This window comes from Hibiscus syriacus, unplaced genomic scaffold (assembly GCF_006381635.1).
Source record: "Hibiscus syriacus cultivar Baekdansim isolate YM2019G1 unplaced genomic scaffold, ASM638163v2 tig00112501_pilon, whole genome shotgun sequence".
Taxonomy (NCBI): domain Eukaryota; kingdom Viridiplantae; phylum Streptophyta; class Magnoliopsida; order Malvales; family Malvaceae; genus Hibiscus; species Hibiscus syriacus.
The window spans coordinates 32,145-59,090 of record NW_024063348.1 but is presented as its reverse complement, the minus strand read 5'-3'; the positions used below and the strand labels follow the sequence as shown (position 1 = coordinate 59,090).

At 34.5% G+C, this 26,946-nt stretch overlaps 3 protein-coding genes, 1 non-coding gene and 1 pseudogene across 7 annotated transcripts; 1 reads left to right on the top strand and 4 right to left on the bottom strand.

Annotated features, from left to right (window-relative positions):
• Positions 1-6,030, bottom strand: LOC120180741 (protein LNK3-like). The gene is made up of 5 exons (XM_039186031.1): positions 5,966-6,030; positions 5,592-5,703; positions 576-692; positions 335-483; positions 1-156 (listed from the first exon to the last, which is right to left on the bottom strand). Exons 1-5 carry the CDS (start codon positions 6,013-6,015, stop codon positions 45-47), a joined length of 540 nt encoding a protein of 179 aa, XP_039041962.1. The 5' UTR covers positions 6,016-6,030; the 3' UTR covers positions 1-44.
• A 2,125-nt stretch (positions 6,031-8,155) lies between these two features.
• Positions 8,156-8,228, bottom strand: TRNAF-GAA. Its single transcript has one exon. It is a non-coding gene; the product is annotated as a tRNA-Phe (tRNA).
• Positions 8,229-9,464: 1,236 nt separating this feature from the next.
• LOC120180800 lies at positions 9,465-14,056 on the bottom strand (annotated as a pseudogene).
• A 541-nt stretch (positions 14,057-14,597) lies between these two features.
• Positions 14,598-16,356, top strand: LOC120180818 (DNA-directed RNA polymerase V subunit 7-like). Of its 3 annotated transcripts, XM_039186108.1 has the most exons (3): positions 14,599-14,641; positions 14,681-14,700; positions 15,635-16,356. In XM_039186108.1, the coding sequence occupies exon 3, from the start codon at positions 15,636-15,638 to the stop codon at positions 16,164-16,166; it is 531 nt and encodes a 176-aa protein (XP_039042039.1). In that variant the 5' UTR covers positions 14,599-14,641; positions 14,681-14,700; position 15,635; the 3' UTR covers positions 16,167-16,356. The 3 variants fall into 3 exon arrangements, with proteins under 3 accessions (XP_039042038.1, XP_039042039.1, XP_039042040.1); XM_039186107.1 differs by having other exon boundaries at positions 14,598-14,700; XM_039186109.1 differs by lacking the exon at positions 14,599-14,641 and having other exon boundaries at positions 14,682-14,697; positions 15,632-16,356.
• Positions 16,357-23,492: 7,136 nt separating this feature from the next.
• Positions 23,493-26,503, bottom strand: LOC120180773 (mitotic spindle checkpoint protein BUBR1-like). 2 transcript variants are annotated; one of them, XM_039186072.1, is made up of 11 exons: positions 26,292-26,503; positions 26,107-26,166; positions 25,752-25,896; positions 25,359-25,516; positions 25,075-25,156; positions 24,915-24,972; positions 24,774-24,828; positions 24,338-24,503; positions 24,149-24,231; positions 23,689-23,766; positions 23,493-23,601 (listed from the first exon to the last, which is right to left on the bottom strand). In XM_039186072.1, exons 1-11 carry the CDS (start codon positions 26,462-26,464, stop codon positions 23,538-23,540), a joined length of 1,122 nt encoding a protein of 373 aa, XP_039042003.1. In that variant the 5' UTR covers positions 26,465-26,503; the 3' UTR covers positions 23,493-23,537. The 2 variants fall into 2 exon arrangements, with proteins under 2 accessions (XP_039042003.1, XP_039042002.1); XM_039186071.1 differs by having other exon boundaries at positions 23,509-23,601; positions 24,338-24,509; positions 26,292-26,501.
• Positions 26,504-26,946: the final 443 nt, after the last annotated feature.

Genomic DNA, 26,946 nt, shown 5'->3' with positions numbered 1-26,946 from the left:
TCTTTCCATAATTCTTTGTGACATTTTTGCTTAGAATTGTGGGTTTAACATACCGGAAAGTCTCGAACGTTGATATCAATCTTGTTGAAAGCGAGGTTCGCGATCATTCGATCGATGGTATTGGTCTCTGGTTCTGTTGTTTCCTTTTTCCCAGACCTGAAAAATATCAAAATTATCATTTCAACAAGAACGTGCATAAACATTACAAGGTAAGAGTTGAAATGAAGAGTGGAAGCAATAGTAGTACTACCATGTTCAGCAACTGGAGAATGAATTGACATGAGAAAATTACTTGAAAGTACTGCAAATTGTAGTAGAAGGCTAAAGGTCGAACCTTATTTTGTCCTCCGAGATTGCCCACTTCGGAGAATGAGTTTGAGCACGGTGGTTTCCGTGTTGGTCTAGTGCTATAGGGTTCCGTTTCGAGTTCTTGGCAAGACCATAGAAGGCATCTCGGAAGCAAATTCGAGTCTTATCAGACAACTGAATAAATTGAAATATGGAGTTTGTATCAGCAGTTGATCACTTCTTATAAGAAGTATTATTGATGAAACAAATTTATATTTATGTTTTACCTGTGTCATCACCATTTCAAGCTCCTTCAAAACCGATTCTTCAAGCGACATCCCTCTCGACACAAATCCGTTTGCTGTTATCTGTACAGAAGGGACCAAAGTTTTGGCAGGAGATGCCTTGTGCAAAAGTTACATCCATTAGTTAATCTTATAAAATTGGGAACTATATTAAATTTTCACAACAAAAACATAGGATGATGCAATGTATGTCTGGCTAAATGTCTTGGTTATTTCTAAAGGTTCTCCGAAGCTTCATCGGATTCTGCAACCGAGTTTATTTGCTAGTATTGGTTTTAGTTAATTTCGAACTTCTAAGCCTTCATCACATTTCCCCCAAGTACGGATACTCTTTTCTGATGCAAAGACCAGAGTAAATGCAAGGCATTCAGCTATATCTTCATGTCCCTAACATAAGCATATATTCTGAAAAATAGTTATCCGATTTTCGAAAATTCGACTTGTAAATGTTGCGGAATACGACTATCGGATAGAGCAAAATCGCAATAATTTGAAAAAATAAAAATGAAAATAAAGAAGACACATATTTTACGGGGAAAACTCCTAAATAATATAGGGTAAAAACCACAGGCAAAAGATAGAAGAATTTCACTATGAGAAAATAGGAATTACAGCTTCTTGCGATCTAACAAGGATAAAACAATGACAATTTTCTCTTAATAAAAAGGAGAAAACAACTCTCAATAAAACTCTCTAGTATTGGGAGAAAGCTAGAATGATTTGGGATGATTTTTGAAGCTAAATAAGTTAGGATATTTATAGTTGAAGTTTAAGGATTAATATTAGAAATACACTAAAGTATAGGGACTAAATGAGCAATTTTCGCATTTATTTTTTTCAACAATTGCTGCCAAATTGGACCAAAAGTTTGGCCAAGTTGGGCATCGAATTCACTAGTCGTGAATTGTTGAAACCACCGAATTCACTAGTTGTGAATTGTTGACTTTCAACAATCTCCCACTTGAAGATATTGGAATAATCATATATTCACACCATTCTTTCTACCTTGTACCTTCATGTTGCTTACGTCTCTGACAGGCCACAAGAGAATCGACACCAAGTAAATTTATCAGCATTGCTTGCCTTCGTTATGAAATCTGCTATGTTGTATTTGGTATGGATTTTCTGCATATCTACCGTCCTTTCTTCCACTTTTTCACGAATGAAATGGTATTGAACTCGTATGTGTTTTTTCCTTGAATGAAATGTTGGATTCCTTGCTAAATGCAAGGCGCTTTGGCTGTCACAAAACAGAGAGACATACTCTTGATTGTGCCCAAGCTCTTCCAATAGCATCTTCAACCAAATTGCTTATTTACCGGCTTGTGTAGCTGCTACATATTCTGCATCTGTTGTGGACGTAGCCACAACAATTGCAATTTTGAAACCCAGCTTACAGCTTCACCAGCAACTTTGAACACATATCCTGTAGTAGATTTGTTTTTATCCAAATCCCCTACATAGTCATAATCGACATACCCATTGATAGGTAAGTTTGATCCTCCGTAACATAATACAACATATGAGGTCCTTTTGATGTATCTCATGATCCTCTTTATTGTATTCCAATGTTATTTGCATGGATTCGTCATATACCGACTAACCACTCTCACTGCTTGTGTAATGTCTGGTCTTGTGCATATCATAGCGAACAATAAACTTCCCACTGCCGATGCATACGGTAGTCGACATCTTCATCATCTCTTCTTCACTGATAGGACTCATACTGGACGATAATTTGAAGTTAATAGGAAGAGAGGTATAAATTGGCTTACAATCTTGCATTTTGACTCATGACAAGATCTTCTTCAAGTAATTCTTTTGTGAAAGCCAAATCTTCTTATTACTTCCGTCTCGGTGAATTTGCATCCCTAGAATCTTGTTTGTTGATCCCAAGTCCTTTATATCAAATTCCCTAGCCAGTTGTACATTTAATTCTTCAATATGATCTTTGGTGGGTCCTGCAACCAACATGTCATCCACATACAACATCAATATAACAAAATCGTTATCACCAAACCTCTTGAAATATGCACAAGGGTCTGCATTAAGTCTGTTGTATCTAAGGCACATAATGAAGGAATCAAATCTCTTATACCAACACCTCGACGCTTGCTTTAGACCGTACATAAATTTGTTCAACCTACAAACCAAGTTCTTTTTTCTTTTTCTTCAAAACCTTCAGGCTTGAGCATATAAATCACTTCTTCAAGATTTTCATGAAGAAAAGTTGTTTTAACATCTAGCTGTTTTAGATGTAAGTTCAATGTAGCACACATTGTCAAGACTACTCGAATTGTTGTTATTCGAACCACAGGAGAAAAGATTTCATTGAAATCAATACATTCTTTTTGAGCATATCATTTGACCACCAGTCTTGAACGATACCTCTTAACTTGATCGTAACCATTTCGCTTGATTTTGAAGACCCATTTGTTACCAATTAGCTTCCTTCCTTGTGGTAGTGGCACACTGTCCCATGTATTATTTTTATGAATGACTTCAATTTCTTCTTGCATTGCCATCATCTACAGTGAAGCATCTAAGGTGTTTATTGTCTCCTGGTATGTTGATGGCTCATTGTCCTCTGTTAAAAGGCAGTATGCAATATTTCCTTCTATAGCATAATCTGAGTGCCAATTGGGACGTCTTTTCACACGATCTGATTGACGAGTTGTTGGAGCTTCAGAACTCTTTAGTTCTTGTTCATCATGTGCTAGTTCTGTTTCAGAAGAATCTCCTTGTTCAAACTCCTTTTCCACATGTATATGTGTAGTCTCTGACTTTTCAGCGCTATCATCGTCTTCTTTTCTTTGTAGTTTATCTTCTATAAAGATAACATCCCTGCTGATGATCACATTGCAGGCAGTGGGATCCCACAAACGATACACATTTACTCCATCAATACAATTTGGTGAGATGATCCTATATCATTCTAGTTTTCTTCTTCTCCTCGAGGCTTGACAATATTTCATTTGCTAATGCTAGATGAAAGTTTGTCATAGCATTTTCGTTCATTTCGATCCATTTGTTGTCATCTGTGAAGTCTACCGACCTTTCATTGATAGCTGCTAGACAACCTGTTGGATTTTCGGAAGCTCGAATCGACAACCGGAATGGTTTGCAAAGAAGGGTCGGAACGGTTTTTTGTTTAGGGAGTAAGGAGATTGAAAGGTAGAGAATTATACAACGATTTATAGTGGTTCGACTTTCTCAACCAAAGTTTACGTCCACTACCTTAGCTCCTCACCAAGGATTTTCCAACAAATTCACTAATTTGTTCTTTCTTTTGAGGATAAAGAGTAACCTTACAAACTCCCTAGTTTTTCCAGGCTAAACTAGAACCTTTCCCTAGCTTTTACACGGGATAAGCTAGAACATTTCCCCTTTACAAAAAGATAAAATAAGTAAACAAGAAAACCTCTCTAAGGTAGGTGTTTACAAGATTGAGCTCACAAGAACAAAAATATTTACAAGAGAAAGATGAAATAAGATTGAAAAACTCTTCTCTTGTGTTTGATTGCTTGGATAGTTGTTCTCTTACTTTTTTAAGTGTCCTTAGCTTGTATTTATAGATTGGAATGTGTTTGATGTTGTATATAGCCGTTGGGGATGTTTTGGAGCCGTTTGGGGATGATTTTTCTACTCAAAAAGGCTGCCCATAACATGATGCATCGATGCACTATCAAAGTGCATCGATACCCCTTCATTAAATTCAAATAAACTAGCTGTTACTAGCCGTTGCAGCCTTGATGCATGGATGCATGGCAGGATGCATCGATGCATGGATGGATGCATCGATGCATGGATGGATGCATCAATGCACTAAGTGCATTCGATGTTTGAGTGCATGGATGCATTGCATGATGCATAGATGCATTAGTGCAGGTGCATCGATGCACTGCAGGGATGCATGGATGCACTTTGACACCCTTTAGCATTTTGGCTCAAATCCGATTTTAATAGACTTTGAATTATTTTTGAAACCTTTTAAAACTTTGAATAAATTCAATTAAGTCCAAAAATATTTTGTAAATTCAATTTAAGTCCAAAAACATTTTGCCTTAAATTGTTATATCAAAACATAGTTCAACACAACCGTCTTTTCTCAGGATGACTTTCATCTTCAATTTCCACAATGAGAAATTTCTCTCATTGAACTTTTCAATATCAAATTTCGTTGACATAGCTTCTATTACGAATAACTCCAACTATTTCACTATCGTGAATATTTCTCTGGAACCTTCAAAGAATGGGTAATACCTTCTTACTTTCTTATGTTGGAGGATCCACCTTTTGGTGATAACCACAAAGATAATAAGTAGATATTACACACTCAAATCTGGCTCTTGATACTAATTGTTGCAGAATACGGCTATCGGATAGAGCAAAATCGCAGCTGATAATTTGAGAAAATAAAAATGAAGATAAAGAAGACACGGATTTTACGTGAAAAACCCCTAAATAATATAGGGTAAAAACCACGAGCAAAAGATAGAAGAATTTCACTATGAAAAAATAGGAATTACAACTTCTCTCGATTTAACAAGGAGAAAACAATGACAATTCTCTGTTGATAAAAAGGAGAAAACAACTCTCAAGAAAACTCTCTAAATTCTCTAACATTGGGAGAAAGCTAAAATGATTTGAGATGATTTTGAAGCTAAATGAGTTAGGGTATTTATAGTTGAAGCTTAAGGACTAATCTTATAAATATTCTAAAATACAAGGGACTAAATGAACAATTTTTCCATTTTTTTCAACAATTGCTGTCAAATTAGACCAAAAGTTTGGCCAAGTTGGGCACCGAATTCAGTAGCTGTGAATTGTTGGACTTTCAACATTAAGGCATAATACTTCCAATTTTGGAAATACAATAAACATGCACGATATGCATTAATAACATACTGGAGGCTAGTATTCAAAATAATTTTGGTTCACCTTCACATACTACTAACTATGTTCATTGTTTGAAGTACTTTGAAAATCCGAACTTACATTCCGCAGAACATAATCAGCTGTCATTGTCTCGCACTCGTATCCAGGAGAAACGCAAAACGATTTGCCAAGATCATCGCTCCAAGTCGAATCTTCTTCTAATAAGGAACCCCTGCAAAATGGAGAAACTCGAAGAATGATGACGAGAAAGTACTATACCACATGATCTCAAAGATAAAACATCGAAACAGAAAGTAAATTTGACAATATCATAAAAGAGATCAGATCAAAATGAACAACCAACTTCACCTACAGGAAGATATATTAGATCCTTTTCGTTATTTTCGGATTCGTTTTGTTGTAACCATTCGTGATGGTGGCTACCAATTTCAATGATGAACAAATAGTTTTAAACAGAATCATATTGACCAAACCTTTCGAACACTTCAATTTTCATGGGATGTCTGAACATGTTGTTATTCATAACTATAAGATATCATAATTCCAGAGGTTAAGCTAGTACAAGAATATGTCATCAAGCTGCTCAATCTGACGAAATCATGGGGCTGGTGATCCGTTTGGTGCTGGAAAAGTCGAGCCTGACTCGTCGGCAACCCACTATATGTACTCGAACATGTAGATGGATCGTTAACATCGGCTGTGGATTCGAATTCAACGTTGTGGCATAATCTGCCATTGAAATTTCCAGGAGAATTGAAACCCCATTTCGACCAACTTTCTGGTGAAGTGAAATTATCTTCTACTTCTTGATGTTTCGGGACAACAAGATCATCCATAACATTACAATGATACCAATCCATGTTTATTTTACTGAAAATAACAAAAAGCCATATTACAAAACAAACAAACAAAATCATTATCTGTAATGAAAACTTATTACTGAAAAATTAAGAACAGAACAGAATAAGAAAACTAAGGGATTTGACGGAGGCAAAACTTGTAGCGAATTAGGTGAGAAAATGAAGACAACCCAATTCTTTGATTCACAAAAACAGATGGAAATGATTGAAAACTTAAATGGGTTCTAGTTGGAATTAGTAGAGCTATAAGCCTTAAAAGCACCAAACTTTATCAGGAAACGAAAAGGCGGCTGTGGTATTTGTTTTCTCAGCAAAGAAACAAGTTGCAAATGAAAGGGAAATGCAGATTCATAGGAGACATGAAAAGATTTCGAGTGCTGTTTACACTTATTCTTTTTAAAAAAAGGCCAGAGAAAATAATTTTTTGGCTGAGAATTAAACTGGAATTGATTAGTGGCTGGAAATCCTCCATCTAAAACAACATTCTCATTGCTCCACATGTAAGGAGCTTATTCTACCTTCTAATCCTCCAACCATTACTTCAGGATTTTGGTAACCATTGTCGCTGACACGTGGCTCTTGTGGTCCTTTACTAAATGCCACGTAATAAGCTAAATTATTTGTGTTAATATATTTTGGAGTCATGGGCGGTTGCATAAAAAAGTTATGGACTATGATGTTGGAAGCCTGTAAAAGGCTCAGACCAATAGACTATTGTTTAAGCTTTAATGTCAGGCCCAGTGGAATCAGATCCGAGAATAACAAAAATAAGATGCGGTGAGCGTGGATCGAATACGAGACCTTCCGATCATCAGTGTGACGCTCTCCCAACTGAGCTATCCCCGCACGTGTCAATTCTTCTGATTTTATAATATTTAACTATAAAGTGAATTCGTCTTTCATACTTTTAAACAATCTTTTTTATTTAAATATAAATAAAAAAATTATGAAGAGGGTTGGGTCTTTTTTTTAATTATATATATATATATATTTGTGATAGGTAAGAGTTCGAATTTATTTTATTTTAGTTGTTATCACTATTTTCAGTTTTTAACATGTTGCTTGCTTTTATAGTGTCCAGATTAATAAGTTGGGTGCTGTCAGGATTTATGGAATGGTTGAGAAGCTACAAGTGTCTCAAGAGATTAGGGAGAAAGTATATATTCTTTTTCAACTAATACTTACCCAGTGCACTTCTATGTTCTTTAATCAATTGACCAGATCATCTTTTAACCTGCAGATTTCTCAGTTGGAACTTCTTCTTTTAAAGAGATTATCTGCAATTATAAGAAGAGGCCGTAGTGTCATTTTCTTTCCTTGCTGCCTGCTTATTCTCTTCATTAACTAGTTAGGTCCATGCCCTGGATCACCCTAAAGTCACTTTTTTCCTGATATGTCGCCAATGAAAGTATGTATCTGCAAAGCACAACGTATATGTGTCTCCATTGCCACCATCCAAGCTTCTTATTTTATCTCATCCTTTTTTTTTTCCATTGAGTGATCAAATTTTGATTTACTAGAAAATTAGGCTAGTAAGTTTAAGGTTTGACCATCTTGTCGGAACAAAATGAACCCTGTTTCTCATTTTGTTTTCGTTTACAGATGGATGCTCTAATTTCACATTACACCAGAAGCTATTATGCTAAAGGCCTATGCTAAACAGATCAGGCCTGGCGTCCTTTAATTAGGTGATGTTGGAAGCCTTATAAAATGGCTCACTAAATAGACTATTCTTTAAGTTTTAATGTCAGGCCCAGTGGAATCAGTTCCCAGAATAATAAAAAAAACAACATTACTTGAAAATGCGGTGAGCGTGGATCGAACACGCGACCTTCAGATCTTCAGTCTGACGCTCTCCCAACTGAGCTATCCCCGCACATGTCAATTCCTCTGATTTTATAATATTTAAACATAAAGTCATTCGTCATACCACTTTATTATTTAAATTCAAAATAAAAAATTATGAAGAGATGAAAATTGAAGAGGGTTGGGTCTGTTTTTTTTCATATTTGTGCTAGGTAAGGGTTCGGATTTGTTTTGTTTTAGATGTAATTATATATTTTTTATTTATATATATAATTAGATTTGTTTATTTATATTTTTATTAAAATTAAAGTTTATACTTCATATTTTTTTTACATAAAAATGATGTAATATTATTTTGTTATATAAAATAAATTATTTTAAATAAATTTATTATAAAGATAAATATATTATAAAAATTCTCCTAACATTTGATAAAATAATTACTTTGCTCCCTATTTTCAAAAGTATTTTAGCAACAACATTTATGGTTAAATTCGCTTCTCCTTTTTTCTAAAAGGTTATTTTGTGGTCATGTGACATCTATTTTACTACCTACCTATGTCACTTAAATCAATTAGGCGAAGGGAATGCAGGCTGATTTGTGCACTTGAGCCTTATATGCAAGTTACAAGTGGGTGCCCTTTCTTTTATTTCATGTTGTAGATTAGAGTATGTGTGTGTAGCTTTGTAATGGCTTTAGTGCTTCTATCTTTTTCTTAATATAAACAATGATTTGCTAAAATTGATGGCTTACTTTTTAAAATGCATGGTTAAAAAATATATTGCTTCTCAGCCATCAATTTACGTTCTGTAAGTGTGTAGGTTCTGCAGTGTCCTTCCTTAAATTGCCTTGAACCCTGTCTGAAACTGACATATTGAAGATGTTTTCATTGAGTATTTATTTCCCTCACAACGGTAGGTGGTGTATTATACAAGATGAACATATTGTGCAGATTTAAGCAATATAACACGGGTTGTTGTAGAATAACCGGTACCTCTCCGTCGAGCTTAAGGATGTTAGTTTCACTACTTATGAAACTTGGCGTATCAAATTGAATAAAACGTTGCTCCATTGTTAACTCCAATGCCTATTCTAAACAGATTAGATTAGGCCTGGCGTTTTTTAATTAGGTAAATAATAGATGGGTGAAATGATTAATAAACGAATGCAAAGTACGATTTTAGAAAATCATAGTATCGCATGCTTACCATACTTTACTTTCAGTCTTCCAACATCAAAGATTAAAATTAAAACATTTTACGGAAATAAATGAACATTACCTACAATTCTTATCCGTCTCTTCCACATAAAACACTACCAAATACACACTTTTCTCATTATGTTAAATTAAACATTTGCGCTGGCCTACTGTGTTTCCGTCCATTGGGGCTCACTCCAGCAGTTTCAAGGGATATGTCGATGCACCGATGCTGTGTTGCACGAGCAATGCTGATACGCAAAAGAATTCTCCAAGCCGTACAGGCATCCGTCCCAACATCTGCAGATCCTTCTGCAGGGAATTCCCTTGACGCTATTGATATTGATTCCCGAAATGTGAGGATCGTCTGTGACCAGTGAGTTTTAGGTGTATGTGGTGATGTAGACGAAACGGTTGGTGATTCTTTGCAGAACCGGCTGGTAAATCCTGTGTCAAACCATAAAACAACCCCATAACATGAGGTTGCCTTGTGATCCATATTATCGAACTTTGCTTCTAACTCCGCAGTCGCATTGAAATCTACTTCATCGGGTTTCATAGTTGCAAGGTCAAAGCTATGAAGTAAAACACGGTCAGTCACAACCCACATACATAGATCATATACTCGCTGAAATCTAGGCTGATATTGCGAAGGATACAAAGATGATATGAACGAATAACTGCTGGGTTTTTATAGTCGATATAAATATATTGTCCAAATATAGAAATAATAAGTGGCAAACTAACTGCCGAAACCAGGATAGCAATTATCATTGGCCATCTGTAAGATACATTTAATGAAACTCTCAGCAAAGCATATTGTCCCACACAAGCCACCTAAAACACTTAAAATTTCTGGTGACGAACGAGCCTAAATGAGAAAAGAGGTATAAACATAAACAGAACTACTTAAACCAAATTAATTAATATGGAAATATGAAAATAAAACGTGGGAAAGGTAAGACGGCGTTTAAAATGTAGGGGCAAGGGTAATTTTCATTATGATGGATTGGGCACATCACTAACACATGCATGCATGCATAAAAGCAGGCCACTTTAATTGTCAAAATATTGAAGGAGAGCAAATTTTGGCTAAAACTTTAGGCATCCTTCTATATGTTGATCCCAATACAGCATATACGCAGAATTTGTGGATAACAAATTCCAAATAGATTCAAGCTTAGAAATTAGCCAAAATGTACACTTAAAAGATAAAAAAACCATATATGAAACTATCAAGCTATTTGTCAAGATAAAAGCAATATATAAGCAACTTTTTTTTATTTTACTTTAGTTACGAACTATGTTGCACGGATACGGATACGGGGACGGATACGGGGACGGGAAACGGCAATTTTGAAAATTACAGGGTACGGGGACGGCAAGGGTACAACATATAAAATAATTTAAAATTATAAATATATATAAAAAATCATAAATAATGTCAAAAATCAAGACTCAAACAACAATATTAAGTTTATAACAGTAAAATCCATAAACAAACAACAACATTAAAATGTCAAATTTCAATATTCAAACCATAATATTAACTCTAGAATAATAAAATTCATAATAAAATTATAATATTAAAGTGTCAAATCTTAAGACTTGAACCATAATATTAAGTCTAGAAAAATATTAAATTCAAATCAAATATTATTAACATCTTTTGAGATTAACTGACACTCTAAATTCTCGACTCATTAAACGAGAGTTCGACAAACTACCCAATATCTCCTAATGAATCAAAAGTATCTCCACAATCCAATAAGTGGCCCTCCTCTTCCAATTCAAGATAACCCCTTTTGTTTTCCAGAAATCAAAATCCCCCTTTTTTCTTCCTCTATTTTCCTCATCTTCCCAAAGTTCCAATCTTTCATCCCAAAGTTTAAATCTTTCATCAATGGCTTCCCTTCAGCAAACTTCAATCGTCATTCAATCAAAGCTCCTCCCTTCTTCCCAACTCACCAGAGCTCTTCGCCTCTTCCTTCCCTCAACCTCTCCTTCTCAGCCACTTTCCCTTCCCTCAGACTTTCCGCCTCTCGCCCCCTCAACAGCGGTGCCAGAATGTCGGCCACAGCGGCTTCCAGCTACGCTACTGCTTTAGCCGACGTAGCCAAGTCAAACAACAGCCTCGACATCACCTCCTCCGACGTCGAAAAAGTCGAAAATGCCGTCCCCGAAACGTCCCCAAGACTCGGTGAAACGTCCCCGGCGTCGTTCAGCCGTACCCTGCCACCGTGGAACGTCCCCGGTACGTACCCCAGCCGTCCCCGTGTCGTCCCCGTACCGGGGACGTATCCGGTACGTGAAACGGCACAAGTTTGCCGTCCCCGTGCTTCCTTGGTTACGAACTATCTAACAGCAGCCTAGTTCGCTAAAACCTAATGCTAAAGAACCAAAAGAAGACTGTCTGGTACAGGTACAATCTATAGCCAATGCAGAGATTATTTTCCCCCCCAAATTTTAAGATAAATAGACCTACTTAATGCAATGAATAATAAACTAGCTAAAAAAAAGGCGGCCAGCAGCAAAAATCCTTGTTGGAGGCAGTAATTCAAAATAAAACAAAACATGCATGTATACATATATCCAGATAGTAACAAAGACCCAAACATTCAATCATAGTTTGTCATGTATGAATTACACGGCGAGAGCAGGGAAAGGTCACGGTAGAACATTCTATCATTGAAGCCATATGCACCATGAGTCAGAAATCTCTAACAGAAAGGCATTTTAACAATAATTTTTCGTGATGAAAATCCATGGATTCTCAAATAATATGAAAATGTGACAAAATCTCTAAAACGAAATGGAGGCGAAGTGCATAAAGCATGGTGGAAGAATAAATATTTAAACAATTATCAAATGCTAAAGTGAAATGGTTCATGACTACGTACGATATATAGGTTACACATTTGATTTTTAGCAAATAAAATAAACATTGATAGCTAAATAAAACTTAAACAGAAACTGAAACAAACATGTTACCTTAGTATGCCAGTCCCACAGCCCACGTCCATAACAACTGCACCATTCAGGGAGAGGAGGATTTTTCAATAAAGCTTGCCTATAAGGATCTGTTCGTAGCTGTAGAACCAAAAGATATGAGCACCAAATCAGTAGTCAAACCTTCTAACATTTTTATCAAAGTACATAAGAAAATTGTATACCTTGTCACTTATCATATCTCTATGGATTCCAAATGAACTGTATGATCCAAAATAACTATCGTTGACCCTTTTAATATCCTTTTCAACAACATCTGCAATATAAATTCTAGATTGCTTATCCTTTGGATGACTTTTTAATGACTTAACACTTTGTCCATAATCCGACCCATAACAGTTTTTCTATCTTTTTTATAGGTCTCGGCATTCAACTCAATATCTTCTACAGTACCGTCATCATTAATGCAAACGTTACCAAAATCCTTAAAAATCTCCTCTTTGTAAAATGATGTGTTACAGTCATCATCATCTTCTTCATCTCCACCGAAACTGTAAAGAAGTGAATCGTCTTTCATGAAAGGATTTAAATACTTATCATGAGCAAAAAGAAGCTTAACATCTTTATCAATAGATTGATGTACATGATTTTGTAGATCTTGCTTGGACTGCAGTAAGCTCCGCAACTCCAACATCTATTATCTGCTACCTGGTAAATCAAAATGAATGTTAAAAAAAACCAAATAAATAATTAATCCAAAGAATATTATCATGCTAAAACTCCTTTACTATAAATAAACTCATCAGCAGTTTAAAAAATTGTGAGAGAAGTGGACAGAAAGGATTCTTCACATAATTGGGTTCCCTCAAACTTGTTTTTTCATGATAAAAACAATAGGAAAGCAAATCATTTTTGCTAAACTTAACATCAATGAAACCGGAATACCGGATGTCATTAGTTTGTAATTGGAAAAAACTATCAATTTCTTTTAATTACTCTCTGACCTTTCAGACAATTAAAAAAGCAATTGAATTTATACGTATTATCTATCAAATTATAACCAAAACAAGTTTAGCCTCCATTTTCTCTGTTTTCTTTGTGTTTCCATCAATTTCTTGGCTGCCAAACAGAATATGGAACTTAAGCAAAGATCATGCAGTTCCTTTTCTTTTTCTATTCGTCTTTTGCATCCTAAAATTATAGTTGATTAAACTAAAACATTAAACAAATGCTAACATAATTATTACTGTAAATGGAAGCATAATTATTCATTCTTTCCTCTAAAAGAATTTAAATATTTTCTAATTTTTCCCAATAAAAAGTAAATAACAAAAATAACATTTTCAAAACTGCTATATCTGAACATTTTTTAATACTGAAGCAGAAAGCAAATGAAAAATGAAAAAAAAAGACATAAATGGAGAAAAAGAATAACAAATGACCGGGATTGGGGCTAGACCTGAAAGCGAACATAATTGATTAGCTTGAATAAACCATAAAAATCCAATTCCAATTCTTTTCTTATTCCATTAAAGTCGAAGAAATGAGTTAAACGACAACCGTACTTGGAATCACAGGATAAGCATAGGAATTCTGAATCTTCGTCATTTTCATCATCTTCATTTTCATCTTCAGTGCAAGCTTCTTTAAAGTCTTCATCGTCTTCTTCTTCCTCCTCTTCTACTTGGATTAATCGATTCGTTTCTTCGGTTTCCATCGGGTCCTTCGCCATTAGTAGAAAGAGAGACGAGAAGCGAGAAACCTTAAACCCTTTGCCGGAGAAAACAAAAACCCTAATAAAACCGTTGCTTTGAGATTCGTACGGCCCAGGCCCGAGCGTTTCGATGTACTCCAAGTTTATTGGTAATTTAATTTTTTGTTTCATATATTGCTGGAGAAAACAAAAAACCTAATAAAACTCGTTATTTGTTTGTTATTTTGGTCTTTTTTTTAATTTTCAGATTGAATTTAGATATATAATTTGTGTTTAGTTATAATTTTCTTACTATGTTTGACTTTAATTCATAATTATTAGTAATTTTTTTTATTTTTTATATAATGTATAATCCTAAATTACTAATTTATTATGTCAACCATTATAAAAGTATTATAATTATATATTTATGTTATATTTCACATATATTCTTGATATTTTTCTCCTTAGTATATTTTTATATCGAACTCATAAAATAACAAACGGGTTTGAGCCCAATAGTTTAGAGTCTTAGGGCACCACCTATATCAGTTCTTTTCTTTTCTTTCATTTTCGCTTAGTTTCTTATGTATTGTCGCTATCAATCACTCCTCGGCAACTTTCAGGCAGGCCTTTCCCTGTTTCACTCTTCGGCTTCGGCCATAGCAGCAGCTCAGGCTCTTCACTTGTCTATCTTAGAGGTTAGTTTTTGCTTCACTTGTAATGTGCAATATTTTTAATTTTATTATTCGTCAAAATAAACCCGATTTATCTTCACGGTTTAAAATTGTATTTCATTTGTCTTTCAAAATATATGATATCTGATTGGCTTTTCTTTCACTTTCTTCTATTGCATGTTCAATTTGAACACATAAAAGGTTTTCATTTGTTGTGTAATCGCTGGATATGGGTATATTTCTTCACTATATGCGAAAAATTTTCTTTGTTTTTCCTTGCATTTGACGAATCAGATCCCCCCTTCCCATGTTTTGCTGTTAATTCAGAAAAAAGAAGATGAGTAGGAGCATTATAGGTACTATAGGGATGTATACATATACATATATATATCCTACATGGGGGGTTTGTTTATTATACAATTATGTGTAGAACTAGAATTGAGCAAAACTGGACTCACTCTAAACTCAAAATTTTATAAATTCGACTCAATTAAAAAAAATGAGTTATAAAATAGGATTCGACAACTCACTTAACTCAAAATTTTTTTAGTCGACGTGACTTGATTGAACACTCACTCCTATGTAGAACTGCTTTGTTTTTAAAAGATTACGCTTGTTTGTGAACAAAGCTCCATGCAAAGGTTTGATTTGTCACGGAATGTATGAAAATTTAGTTTGTATGAGTGGTGGTTGGATCGGCCTACTGAATGTGCTCATCTTGTTTGTTTGTTTTTTTATAGAATTTTTCAATTGCTTGTGGAGGAAATCCCATGATTTTCTATGGATACTATCAGTTTATTTTTTTTTCTTTATGCCTTGATCTTGGTTTGGTACTATCTTTATTTATGATCATCACAAACGGGTTAAAATCTAAGTTGTATATGAATTCTTCTAGATTGAAAATTTTTCTTGCTCTTATGGACATTGATTTTGTTTTCAGTGTTGAGTTTGGGTGCAGAATGTTTCTGAAGGTGCAGATGCCATGGAATGTCATAATTCCTGCTGACAGCTTGGATGCTAAAGGCTTGATGCTTAAAAAGGCGATAGTGATCCGCCTTATGGATGAATTCGCTAGCAAGAAGGCCACCAAGGATCTCGGATATTTCATGGCCGTAACAACCCTGGAGACCATCGGAGAGGGCAGAGTTAGACAGAACACTGGGGATGTGCTTTTCCCTGTTTTCTTCAGCGGAATCACATTCAAGATGTTCAGAGGAGAGATTCTGCAAGGGGTTATACACAAGGTACTAAAACATGGAGTGTTCCTGAAGTGTGGACCGGTCCAAAACATTTATCTGTCTCACATAAAAATGCCCGACTACCGTTACGTGCCTGGGGAGAATGGAATGTTCATGAACGACAAAAACTCGAAGATTGAGAAGGATGTCATCATTAGATTTATCGTGATTGGGACCAAATGGATGGAGACTGAGAGGGAATTTCAGGCGTTGGTGAGCTTGGAAGGTGACTACTTGGGACCGGTTTCCTGAATGTCCTTTTCTCAGCTTATGTATATATTCTGGTGATTTAACCTAAACTTTGGAATCATCCACCGACTTGTTTGAACTTCTGGTAGTTTAACCTTAACTTTGGGTTTGTAGAGTAACAATCATTTCCATTTTAATGAAAAACTGCAAGTGTGGAATGTTGGGTAATCATTAAATGGTGTTAGAAAGGAAATAGTTGAGCCTGTTTCAACTTTTATGTTGTTAATCTGCTCATTATCCTTTTCATTTGCACATGGGGACAGGTTTTTAGAATCAAGCTAACGGGTATTCTGATTTCGACCAAAAAAAAAAAGATATCGAATTTTGAACATTAAACGAGTTATAACCTGCCTCTCGCATAAAAGAACTGTACCGTTATGACAATGTGAACTTCTGCAACCGTATCAATTTGCTCAAACAAGTATGTCCCGTAGTCTTTAGCAGGGTGGTAATATGAAGCTGAGCATAGAGTTTGAATTCTAACGTTTCTTTGGTCTTAAAAAGCCGTCTTTTGTGTGAAAAGAAGGTTAAAATATACTAATAAAACAGGGTGTCAAGTGCTTTTACTAACTAAATGTAACTCCATTTAACCTCTAGATCCAGCCTATGCGTTACTACTAGATTTAGCATATTACAACAAAAATATTCCAAAACATTTCTCAGTAAATTAAAACCATATTATGAATAAACATCTTTAAAAACATAGTTGATAACAAAAAGGTCCAATTCATGTGATATAAAACCATAAGTGATTGGGTAAATTAAAATATTTCATAATCAGTATCGAAGTAATCCTAACATTAGCAGCAAAAGTTGTGTAAGTCATAAAACAAGTATTTCAAAATATAGTCACATGTCCCAGAAAATAAGGGTAGTTTGGAAGATAAAACATTAGAACAAAATGTACTGTATGAAATATGTCGATCCTCCAAGTGCCAAGTTTGGGGTGCCTATTCAAAAGTATCTGAGAAGGGAAAAGTTGGGAAAGTCGGCTAGGGAGCTCAGTGTGTTCCAGCAGTGCAAGTAAAACATGCAGATAAATTTGTAAAATCAATTCAGTTTCATATTATAAAAACAACAACAGTATTTTTGGTTAAAACACAAAATTACCCTCCAAATATACACTATATGCAGTTTCCCATAACTGCATCTATAAGGACTTACCCTAGGCCCAATGAGCATAGGAGCCAACCTTAGGAGCACATTGCGTTCATTAGGTCATACCCTAGCCGAAGAATAAGAGCCCACCTGAGGGGAGTTCCCTCAGGCCCATAAGGACTTATCCAATGCACATAGCAGAGGAGCCACCCTAAGGATGTGTCTTAGGGTCCATAAGGTCTTACCACTAGGCCCATTGGGCCCTTGAGTCTGTAACATCCCCAAACTACGAGTTAGTGACTAAATTATAAAATTTCAGAATTTGGTGATTAAAATGGAAAAGTTGAATAGTTTAGTGACTTATTTGCAATTATTTCCTAAAATGTTATTAGTAATTATTAAAGGAATTAAAGGGCAAAATGGTCATTTGACATGAAAGATTTTTATTTCCCTGATAAGATAAGGGAAACACGTGGAATCCATTTGGATTCCACATAATTCTCTCATCTTCTTCTTCTTCATTTCTTCTTCTCCAACCGTGAAACATACAAGCAAATGTGAGTTTCTTAATTAGTTGATTATTTGTTGATTTAAAGTTTGGGTTTTGATCATTAGATGATAACTAAGCTTAAGGAAAACTTAAGTTATCTTAAAATCAAAAGATAAAAGAGTTAGAGAAGATTAAAGAGAATGGGTTTTTAAGTGAATTTCCGAAAAAGAATTGATAAGTTGAATTTGAAACTAAATTTGACTTTTCGTCAACTTAATTAAGATATATGAATTGATAGAATTAGATTTAGAGCATCTTGAAAATTTGGTATGATTATTGATTTCCATATGAAAGATGGAATTTTGAGGTTAAGGATGTATTAAATGAGTAGAAATTAGTTTAAGTATATGTACTTGAGTTAAGAATAGAAAAGAGAATGGAACATGAAGAATTTAAACTGAAAATGATGAATTTTTGGGCTTAAAATACAATTTATGGGCAAGGTGAATCGGTACACATTCGAAATATACCGATACACTCTTAAATGAAGAAACATCAATACACTTCAAAGGGAAAACAAAAATTGATTTTTTCCTTTAGTTTATAAAAGGGAATATTAGAGTATATCAATTTGAATATTGATATGGATATATGTATTGTTACGTAGACATAGAACGTAATCTCGTTCCGGAACAATTGAAGAATTATGATCGAATCAAAGCAAGCAAAGCTAAGGTGAGTGTATATGCATAGCTTGATTATAGTAGTATATTCAATTATATACTTGTGATAAGTCTAGATTTAATACTTTGATATATGATTCATTTCATATTATGAAACATGATATAAGTTCATACCATATACATTATGTGACATGAATATGCAGGAAAAGTTATATGAGCTTTGTGATAAAGGTATGAAAATGATATGTCTATGAGATACAATATGTGATTCTTATGTGTGTATTAATACATGGAAATGGGTATATGTTATTATATGTGACATGACCTATATGATTACATGAATATACAAGTATGTGAATATAGTATATGTAATATGAGATTATGTGACAATAAGTTATATGATGTGAATGATATAATAAGAAGCTATGTGATAAGAAGATATGAGTTTATGTGATATAAAAGTGTATATGTGAAATGTCATAATAGGTGATAAAAACCGTGAGCCTATATGAATATGTGATATATGTGATGTATGGGAACACGCATGAGAACAAGAGATGACAATGATTTACATGTCATATGAACACAAGAGAAGTGTTATAAGTTAAGTGACATATGATTATGAAATCATATGAATAGTGAAATGTGCATGTGAATATGTGAAATGATATGAAAGAGAATGCCCATGTTATGTGATATGAGAGCTATAGGTATAGTTGGCATGCTAAGAGTTGAGGGATTACCTATGTCTTTCGGGGCATATGGACAGTATTACCTATGTCTTTCGAGACATATGGACAGGATTACCTATGTTCTTCGGGACATATAGACATTTTACCTATGTTATTCGGGATATATGAACAGATTACCTATGTTCTTCGGGACATATGGACAGATTATTATACTAGCTATGGTGACAGTATATGTGTGCACAACCTCAAAGTACTCACATACCTTAAGTTCTCAATAGTATACATGGGTTTTAAAGATAATAAATAACTTGATATGATACTATGTGTGCTTTGTTGTGAAATGACATGGATGCCCGATGGTGAGTATAGAAAGGTTCAGTATATGCTTACATGATAAAAAGATAATTAGTGATAATAATTTAAGTACTGATAAGCATGTTAATGATATATGTATATATGTGTATTGGTTATATGAAATGATATATTTTTTTGTATGATATTAAAGTATGAATTGTTTATAATTATATAAATTCTTTATTATATGTTTTATATGCCTCACTAAGTCAATGACTTAGCGTGTGATTGTTTTACACGTAGGTTTTGAGAAGAGGAAGATTGATAAAAGTTAAGCAAGACATGTCAGTTTCTCATTTCCAAAGGTCAGATCAGAAAAGAATTGAATAGTATGCATTTTTGTGATACTGATATGGGTTGACATGTAAATAAAGATTTGAATGCGATAAGCTCTAATTGAGTTTTGGAATGTTTTAAACATATTTATGTAAATGGTAAATGTATAGTGATGAAAGTTTAAATTTTATGAGTTTTTATATAATTGGACGAAATTACTATAGCAAGGGTATCGGTACACTGTAGCAGGGTATCGGTACCCCTGTAGTATTTTGAAAAATTTTAGCATTCGATACTGTTAACGGTACTATACGGTATTGTTCATACCGTATAGTACTGCTCATAAAGACTTTTTTTCTTTTCTAACTTGTTATAATGAAATATAATTTAACAATATATGATCGTATTTTCCTAATAAAAGTCCAAATGTTTTGTTATTTTATCAGAATATTGTTTTAAAAAGTCAATATGACATCTCAGACTCGTATTCAGGTCGGGTACGGGTTGGGGTGTTACAGAGCCTACCCAAGGGTCGCCTTAGGTCCATAAGGAATTACCAGGTTCGTCGGAGCTGAACATGCAGAGACTTCGTACCAGATCCCAAAGTACCCCGCAGAAAAACAGTTTTCAGACTGTAGAAAGTAGTAGCAGGAAATCAGAGTTCAAACATATATTTATTTATCAGTAAAAACAGTAACCAAAGAACAAGTGTCAGCCAAGCATGATTTAAAAATATAGTAAATCAAGAGTCAGGCTAAAATCAGATAAATCATACGATGGTCAAATTAGAGTAAATAATACATTTCAAATCAGAGAAAATAATCATTTACACATGGTATTTCAACCAAATACTTAAAACAGGTATATGACATATAAGGAACACACCTCGCAAAAAGCAATCAGTCTAGGAGAATCTACTAAGCACTGACTTCAGTACGTTGAGTAATTACGGGCTCGCGCGGACGGATGGATCGAGAGGAAATGGGTCGAGCATATAAATAGTAAGTAAAATCACGAGTATATTAATTAAATAACGCCACAAGTTAATTATTGTTCTTGAATTGAATGTACTTAATTAAATTACTTAAATAAATATGCATGTTTGAGTTTAAGGGTCAATTTTGAGATTTTTGGGTTAGAATTTAGAAAAACGGACTTCGGATTCAGACTCGGGATATAAAAAACATAAAATATTACCTTTCGAAAAATTTGATATTTAGATCAAAGTCAACGGTCAAACTTAGTCAAAGTCAATGAACATGTCAATGGTCAACAGGTAAGTCAACTGCCACACCAAATTTTTAATTTAAAATATATTTAATTATGATTAGGGACCAAATTGATAATTGTTGAAGAATAGAGGGTCAGTTTGCAAACTATCAATGGTTCAAGGTCTTAAGCCCGAAATTTCTTATTCAATTATGGCCACAAATGTTAAAAAAATCAAGGAATTAAAAAATTGTGGCTGCGATAGTTTGAACCTGTAACTTGAAGTTTGGGTGACCATGCTTTAGCCATCTAAGGTATATCATTATTTGGGAACTATTTAAATAAAATAGATTTTATTATATTAGGCTCGGGATATATCACGAGAAACCCATTCTTCCCTCATTTTAAGATTTGAAAACCCAATCCCTAAATTCCCAAATCCCTAAGCCCCGTTACCTTCACCTCTACCGAGCAACCACCGGATGCCGTGACCGTCACCATTACCAGCATCCGACTTGTCATCGTTTGACGAACAAACCCCAACCACCACCTCGACGAAAGACGACGTCGTTCATCGTAGAGATTACATCGAAGCCTCAACAGGAAACCAATCTCACGCCAATGTTTTTCATCGATTTCAGATGATTCGGTCGTCCATTCATCTCACCGCCACGCCCATTGGACTCCCTGAGTCTGATCGAAACCCAATTGGGTTTGTCGACTCTCCGTCGCTGCTCCGTTCGAACGCCTTGGGTAACTCGTCGATCATGTTTATAGTCATTTAATCGTGATTTTGGCCTATATTTGATTTAATTCGTGTAGTATTAGCTATGTGGATGTCCTTGCAGTAATCGGACCACCTCAAAGGCCCCTGTCGTCGCCACACGTACAACCAGTGTGTGTGGGGCTTCTCGGTCGGCCCAGGAAACTTATGAAACCGGTTCGGTTAAACTGAACCGGTTCAAACCGGTACAAAATGAGTCAACTCAAACCGAGTCAACTCGCATTGAGTCAAACCAAACCGAGTCAACCGCCTTGAATCAACTTGAACCGAGTCAACTCGCCTTGAATCAACTTGAACCGAGTCAACCCGTTGACTTTGATTAACTGTTGACATGATTTAAGTTTTTCGAAGTCTATTTTGCCAAATTCGAATTCGAAAGCTTTCGAATTGACCATTAAACCCAAACATGTATATGTATTTAAGTATTTTATTCAAGAACAATTAAATTAAAGGCAATGACTGATTTAAGATAATGTTTATTGGTACCCATGACTCCCGACCATTGATAGCTTGACCAAACTCCTGTCGATCCATTCGACCTCGTGAGTCAGTGATTACTCATATGATCCGTTAACCCTATGAATACTTAGATTAAAAATGTTTCTTTGATAGTAACTTTGTTTATTATGATTTAGGTTCGAGCATTGATATAGAGCGTGGAGAGACAAATGCTTAGTAGACATAACATTCTATTTTAAAAGTTTTTTTAACTTTTTAAAAGAAGATTTATTACAACTTATTTTTTAATATATTCATTTTAAATTAATTTGATTTGGAGTAACCTTCGGCCTTTAAATTAGATAGGTCAAGTACCTTAAAAAATGCCTTTAAATTGGTCTGCGTTTACCAAAAATTTATTTTAACAAGTTCTGGAGTCGATTACACATGGAAAAGAAAAATCACCACCACAACGTCCAAAATTAGTACATATTCGCTTATACATTGTCGTAGAAGTAAAATTATGCATTCGGATATAAAATTAGAACATGATCCATTTATCGAAGTTTAATTAATTTGCTTCGAATTATTTATTAGTGAAAATTCTTCAATTTGAAGAAAATTCTCGGAATTCGCATATCCTCCGACAAGAAGACTATCTCATATATTTATCCTCTATTCGAGAATGTTTCCTCCTTAATGTTATAAAAAGAACACCAATCGAATAAAAATTAAATGTCAATAATTGTAAGAGATAACATACTATTTATTGCAACATGCGCTACCATTCTGTCACGTTAAGATTAAAAGAACCAATTAATTATTATCAATTTTTATAAAAAAGGGCTCGATTTATTTCAACTTCACGTTTCGTTCGAATGTCATTTTGAATCACACTACTTTTATAAAGTTGTGCTTTTCATACCCATTCTACGACTAGTGATCTCGAAAATAGATTAAAGTATAAAATTTAATAGATTTTCAATGTCGAAAATTTATGAGTATTTTGTAAATTTAGGGACTACATTGTAAACTTACTAATCAAAGTTTGATTAAAATATCCCTTAAGGAAATATATATATAACATATTAACATGTAATAATAAAAACATAGCTTAAAATAAAATAAAAAACATAATTGTGATGGGTATTATCCGTTCTAAACAAGTCGAGAAAGATCGAGTTTGGACCGAGCTTAAAACATGAGCAAACTTAGCCCGCAAGCATTACACACTTATGAAGAAAGAAAGAAAAAAAGTGAAACCTTTAGGCCAACAAAAACAAGGAAAACAAGTTGTACATGGTATTATGGATCAGGCTTTGGAGTTAAAAGCAGATCGCACCATGAAAATCACCTAGGTAGACTGTTTGAAGGGAAATTCCGCAATGGATTCTCCCTAAGTAACTCAGTTTCCCTGCACAAAAGATTTTCAGAAATCAGCTAAATTACCAATTTTTTTTCTTTAGCAGTAATTTTAAAAGCACTTGTTTACAGTACTTACTTTTTTATGTTTTTTCCATCCAACTCTCTCAGTTGCAGACTTGAAGCTTTATCCTTCTCATCACCCGCTTTTGGCTTTCTGATAACAAAAAAAAAAATTTATAAAATAAGTATTGCAAACACCCTAGAACATAACAACCATCGATTCAGTTTCATATGTTTCTAAAGAACACAAGTCCCAAGAAAAAGTAAATTAATTCATATAAAGAAGAATGATTACAACTTTCATGTGGTAGAGAAGGTTTCCAGTAAAGGTCCGAAAAGTGGATACATTTAGTCATAGTACAAGTCGCAACCGGTTACTCGGGGTTCCTTGTTGGATATGAGTATATATATACAACACATGTATACTCATTTTTTTTCCAAATTTTTTTCATTCTTTTCTGATATCTATGTCTGAATAACAGTTATATTTATGCAAATTCAGAAGTTATTAGCTTTTCAAAATAACTATTACTTACTCTGCACATTCCTCGTCAACAAAAACTTCAATATGAGCACTTGTACCGGTCCCCATGGTTCTTGGCACAGGTCTTTTTGGAACCTGAGAAGAATTTTAGAAGTTCAATGTCATTTGCAGAATAATCTGAAGAAAAAAAAATACATTTCCCAATAGCAAGAAATCATGTTTCAGAGTTGAAGGAAACCACCTTGTATGATGTCCATTTTGCAGGCACTTCATTATTTTCTTTGTTTCTCTCAGCTCTACCTCCAACTGTGTGCCAAGAGATTGAATCAGCACTTGGCTTATAGGGTTGACCCCTCATCACATCCGTATTGTTATCATTGTAAATAGAAAGTGGAGTTCGCTGCACCCTATGACTGAAAAGCAATAAAAAGTTAAGTTCATAATATGTACTTAAAATGAGTGCTCCATGGCTAGAATGAAGTAAAGGAAGATGGGAACTACGTTGCTTGAGCTTTTCATTTTTTCTTGAAATACACATGCTTGATACGTGTCCAATACATGGATAGGAAGATATGAATTTCAAGGATACTCATGCATACCCATATCTGACGCTCATACACGAATCCAAGAAACATATGATGAGAGCTCAAACTTTAAAATGGTTCTTGTTTGCTTACTTTTCTTGCTTCAACTTATTCCTGCCAAGCTCAAAAGTCTTGCTGGCCTGCCTTTCTGCAATCACAGGAACTTACATGTTATGCTGTGGAGAAACCTATTATTTGATAAAGTGAAACTGGCAAAGAAAGGCGATAACTTACCACTCTCTCCCCTGGCCAATATGGCTCCAAAACTTCGGACATCGTCCTTCAACTCCTCCTGTAGTTTGGGAATATAGCAAAAAAAAAAAAACAGAACCAAGTAAATTCAGATAAATGTACAAAATCAAAATAAGAGGAGGCATTAAATATCAGTGTCTACCTCAGTTGCTTTAGGTCCTCTCATTGAGCGAGCAAGAAATTTCTTGTAAGCATGCTTCAACTTCTCTATTGGTTGAGCATTGCTGAAGTTACAGGAAGATTAATTAGATCAACAAATGTAAATTCACAAGTTCAAATAGATCAAAGTGGATGGATAAAAAAATATACAAACAAAACCATGTAAAACCTTGAGAGGAAAAACAAGTTTTACATAAATGAAATGCACTACAATATCAGTTGAATCGATCAAATTCTATCAATCTAAATATTGAAGACAGCTATTACCTGGATATCCCACGATTGAGTATATCATTTGCTGCTTTCATCTTAGACTTGGACTCCATGTGCAAAGCATATGCTATGTAGAATGCTGAATGTGTCTTCCCGATGTCATTTGCATCAAGAAAACTATAAATGACCTCAGCATCACTACAATGCTCGGCCTGCAAATACCATTGCCAGTAACATCAAGTCATCAACTTCACAATCATTCAGCTTTTTAAACTCAGGAAAAACATGTCAATTTCATTAGTAATAGTATGCTTTCCTTGAGATCATTTAACATTTTAAGCAGCATATTTATCATTAACTTGACATGTGAGCTAGCAGAAACAAAATAAACAACATTAAACTTCACCATTATAAGATGATTAAAAAAAGAAGGTGAAAAGTACCCACATATTCTAACCAAATTTTGAGGTAGCGGAGGTCATCTTTATAACGATCCGAATGCCAGAAAGCTCGAACACATTGCTCGTAGATCAATACGAGACCCGAGAAGTCTCCACCTGGTGGGAATGCCTCTTGAACCCATTTAATGCAACTTAACCGACAAAAGAAAAGGTACAAAACAAACAATTAGCCATAGAAACGGTCTACCCATATCTAACTTCGAACAATAACATCTTGCTCTTCATTTTTATTGCTTAATTAATTTCAAATTCCAATCATTCAAAATGTAAAACTCAAATCTACTTCCAGCCAAACAGAACATTCAAGATTCAAATAAAAGTTAAGTGGGAAGAATAGTTACTCAAGCCAAGGCTGGAAAGGATCATCTCCTTTATATTCATCAATTGCCTCGATCAATCTCCTACAGATCCAAAGACAAAGTACCCAGATAAGAATTTGGACCAAAAATATAAATTAAAAAAAAATAGGTTAAGAAAACAAGCACACACACACAAGATAGCCATAGATAAAGATTATGGAAGAGACCTTCGGTTTTCAAGGAGAGATTTCTTGAGTTGATCATCGGTGTGAGCTTTGAGAGCATGGTTTAAGAGATCGACTTTGCGGCCTCTCTTCAAAGGCCTAACGTTTTCTTTGAAAAGTTCCCATTGGTTTCCAGTTTTTCGTTTCGATGCAAGGAACTCGGTTTCTGGATCCATGGCTTGACTCGGCTGCTGTTCTGCTCTGTTTAAGAAATAGGAAAGAAAAAAGGAGAGGAGAATTCAAAATTTGAAATGAAACAACGGCTCCTCCTAAAGTTGCGTTTTATGGAATAAAATAACATCACTTATTGGGTTGGGCCGGGCCTTTACCTTTTTTCTTTTTAAATGTTTGGATAGAAAATGAGTTTAGTTTAATATGCCTAAGTTTTTAATATTCAGGGTGCGTTTAGTTCGCAGAATGTAAGATTATCAGTAGGAATAAAAGATTATCAGGGAATAGGATTACTGTGAATGTTGTATTTTGTGTTTGGTTAGTTTAGCAGGAATATAAGATTACCATGTTTGGTTAAAAGAATAAAATATTATTGGAATGTATATTTGATCAAATTGTCCTTATTATATATTTGTATAATATTACAAATTGTAAAATATTTATATATTTTCTTTAAAAAATTAAATTCATAATATTTATATAATTT

Excerpts from the sequence above, each read along its gene's own strand:
- LOC120180773 (XM_039186071.1), bottom strand. The coding sequence starts at position 26,464 with ATGGATCCAGAAACCGAGTTCCTTGCATCGAAACGAAAAACTGGAAAC. Across the intron at positions 24,510-24,773 it reads AATAAGTTGAAGCAAGAAAA|TCATAGGGTGCAGCGAACTC; the intron begins GTAAGCAAACAA and ends ATTGCTTTTCAG. Across the intron at positions 24,232-24,337 it reads CAAAATGGACATCATACAAG|GTTCCAAAAAGACCTGTGCC; the intron begins GTGGTTTCCTTC and ends AATTCTTCTCAG.
- LOC120180818 (XM_039186107.1), top strand. The coding sequence starts at position 15,636 with ATGTTTCTGAAGGTGCAGATGCCATGGAATGTCATAATTCCTGCTGAC.
- LOC120180741 (XM_039186031.1), bottom strand. The coding sequence starts at position 6,015 with ATGAATAACAACATGTTCAGACATCCCATGAAAATTGAAGTGTTCGAA. Across the intron at positions 693-5,591 it reads CTGATTATGTTCTGCGGAAT|GCATCTCCTGCCAAAACTTT; the intron begins GTAAGTTCGGAT and ends CTTTTGCACAAG. Across the intron at positions 484-575 it reads TTGAAATGGTGATGACACAG|TTGTCTGATAAGACTCGAAT; the intron begins GTAAAACATAAA and ends CAATTTATTCAG.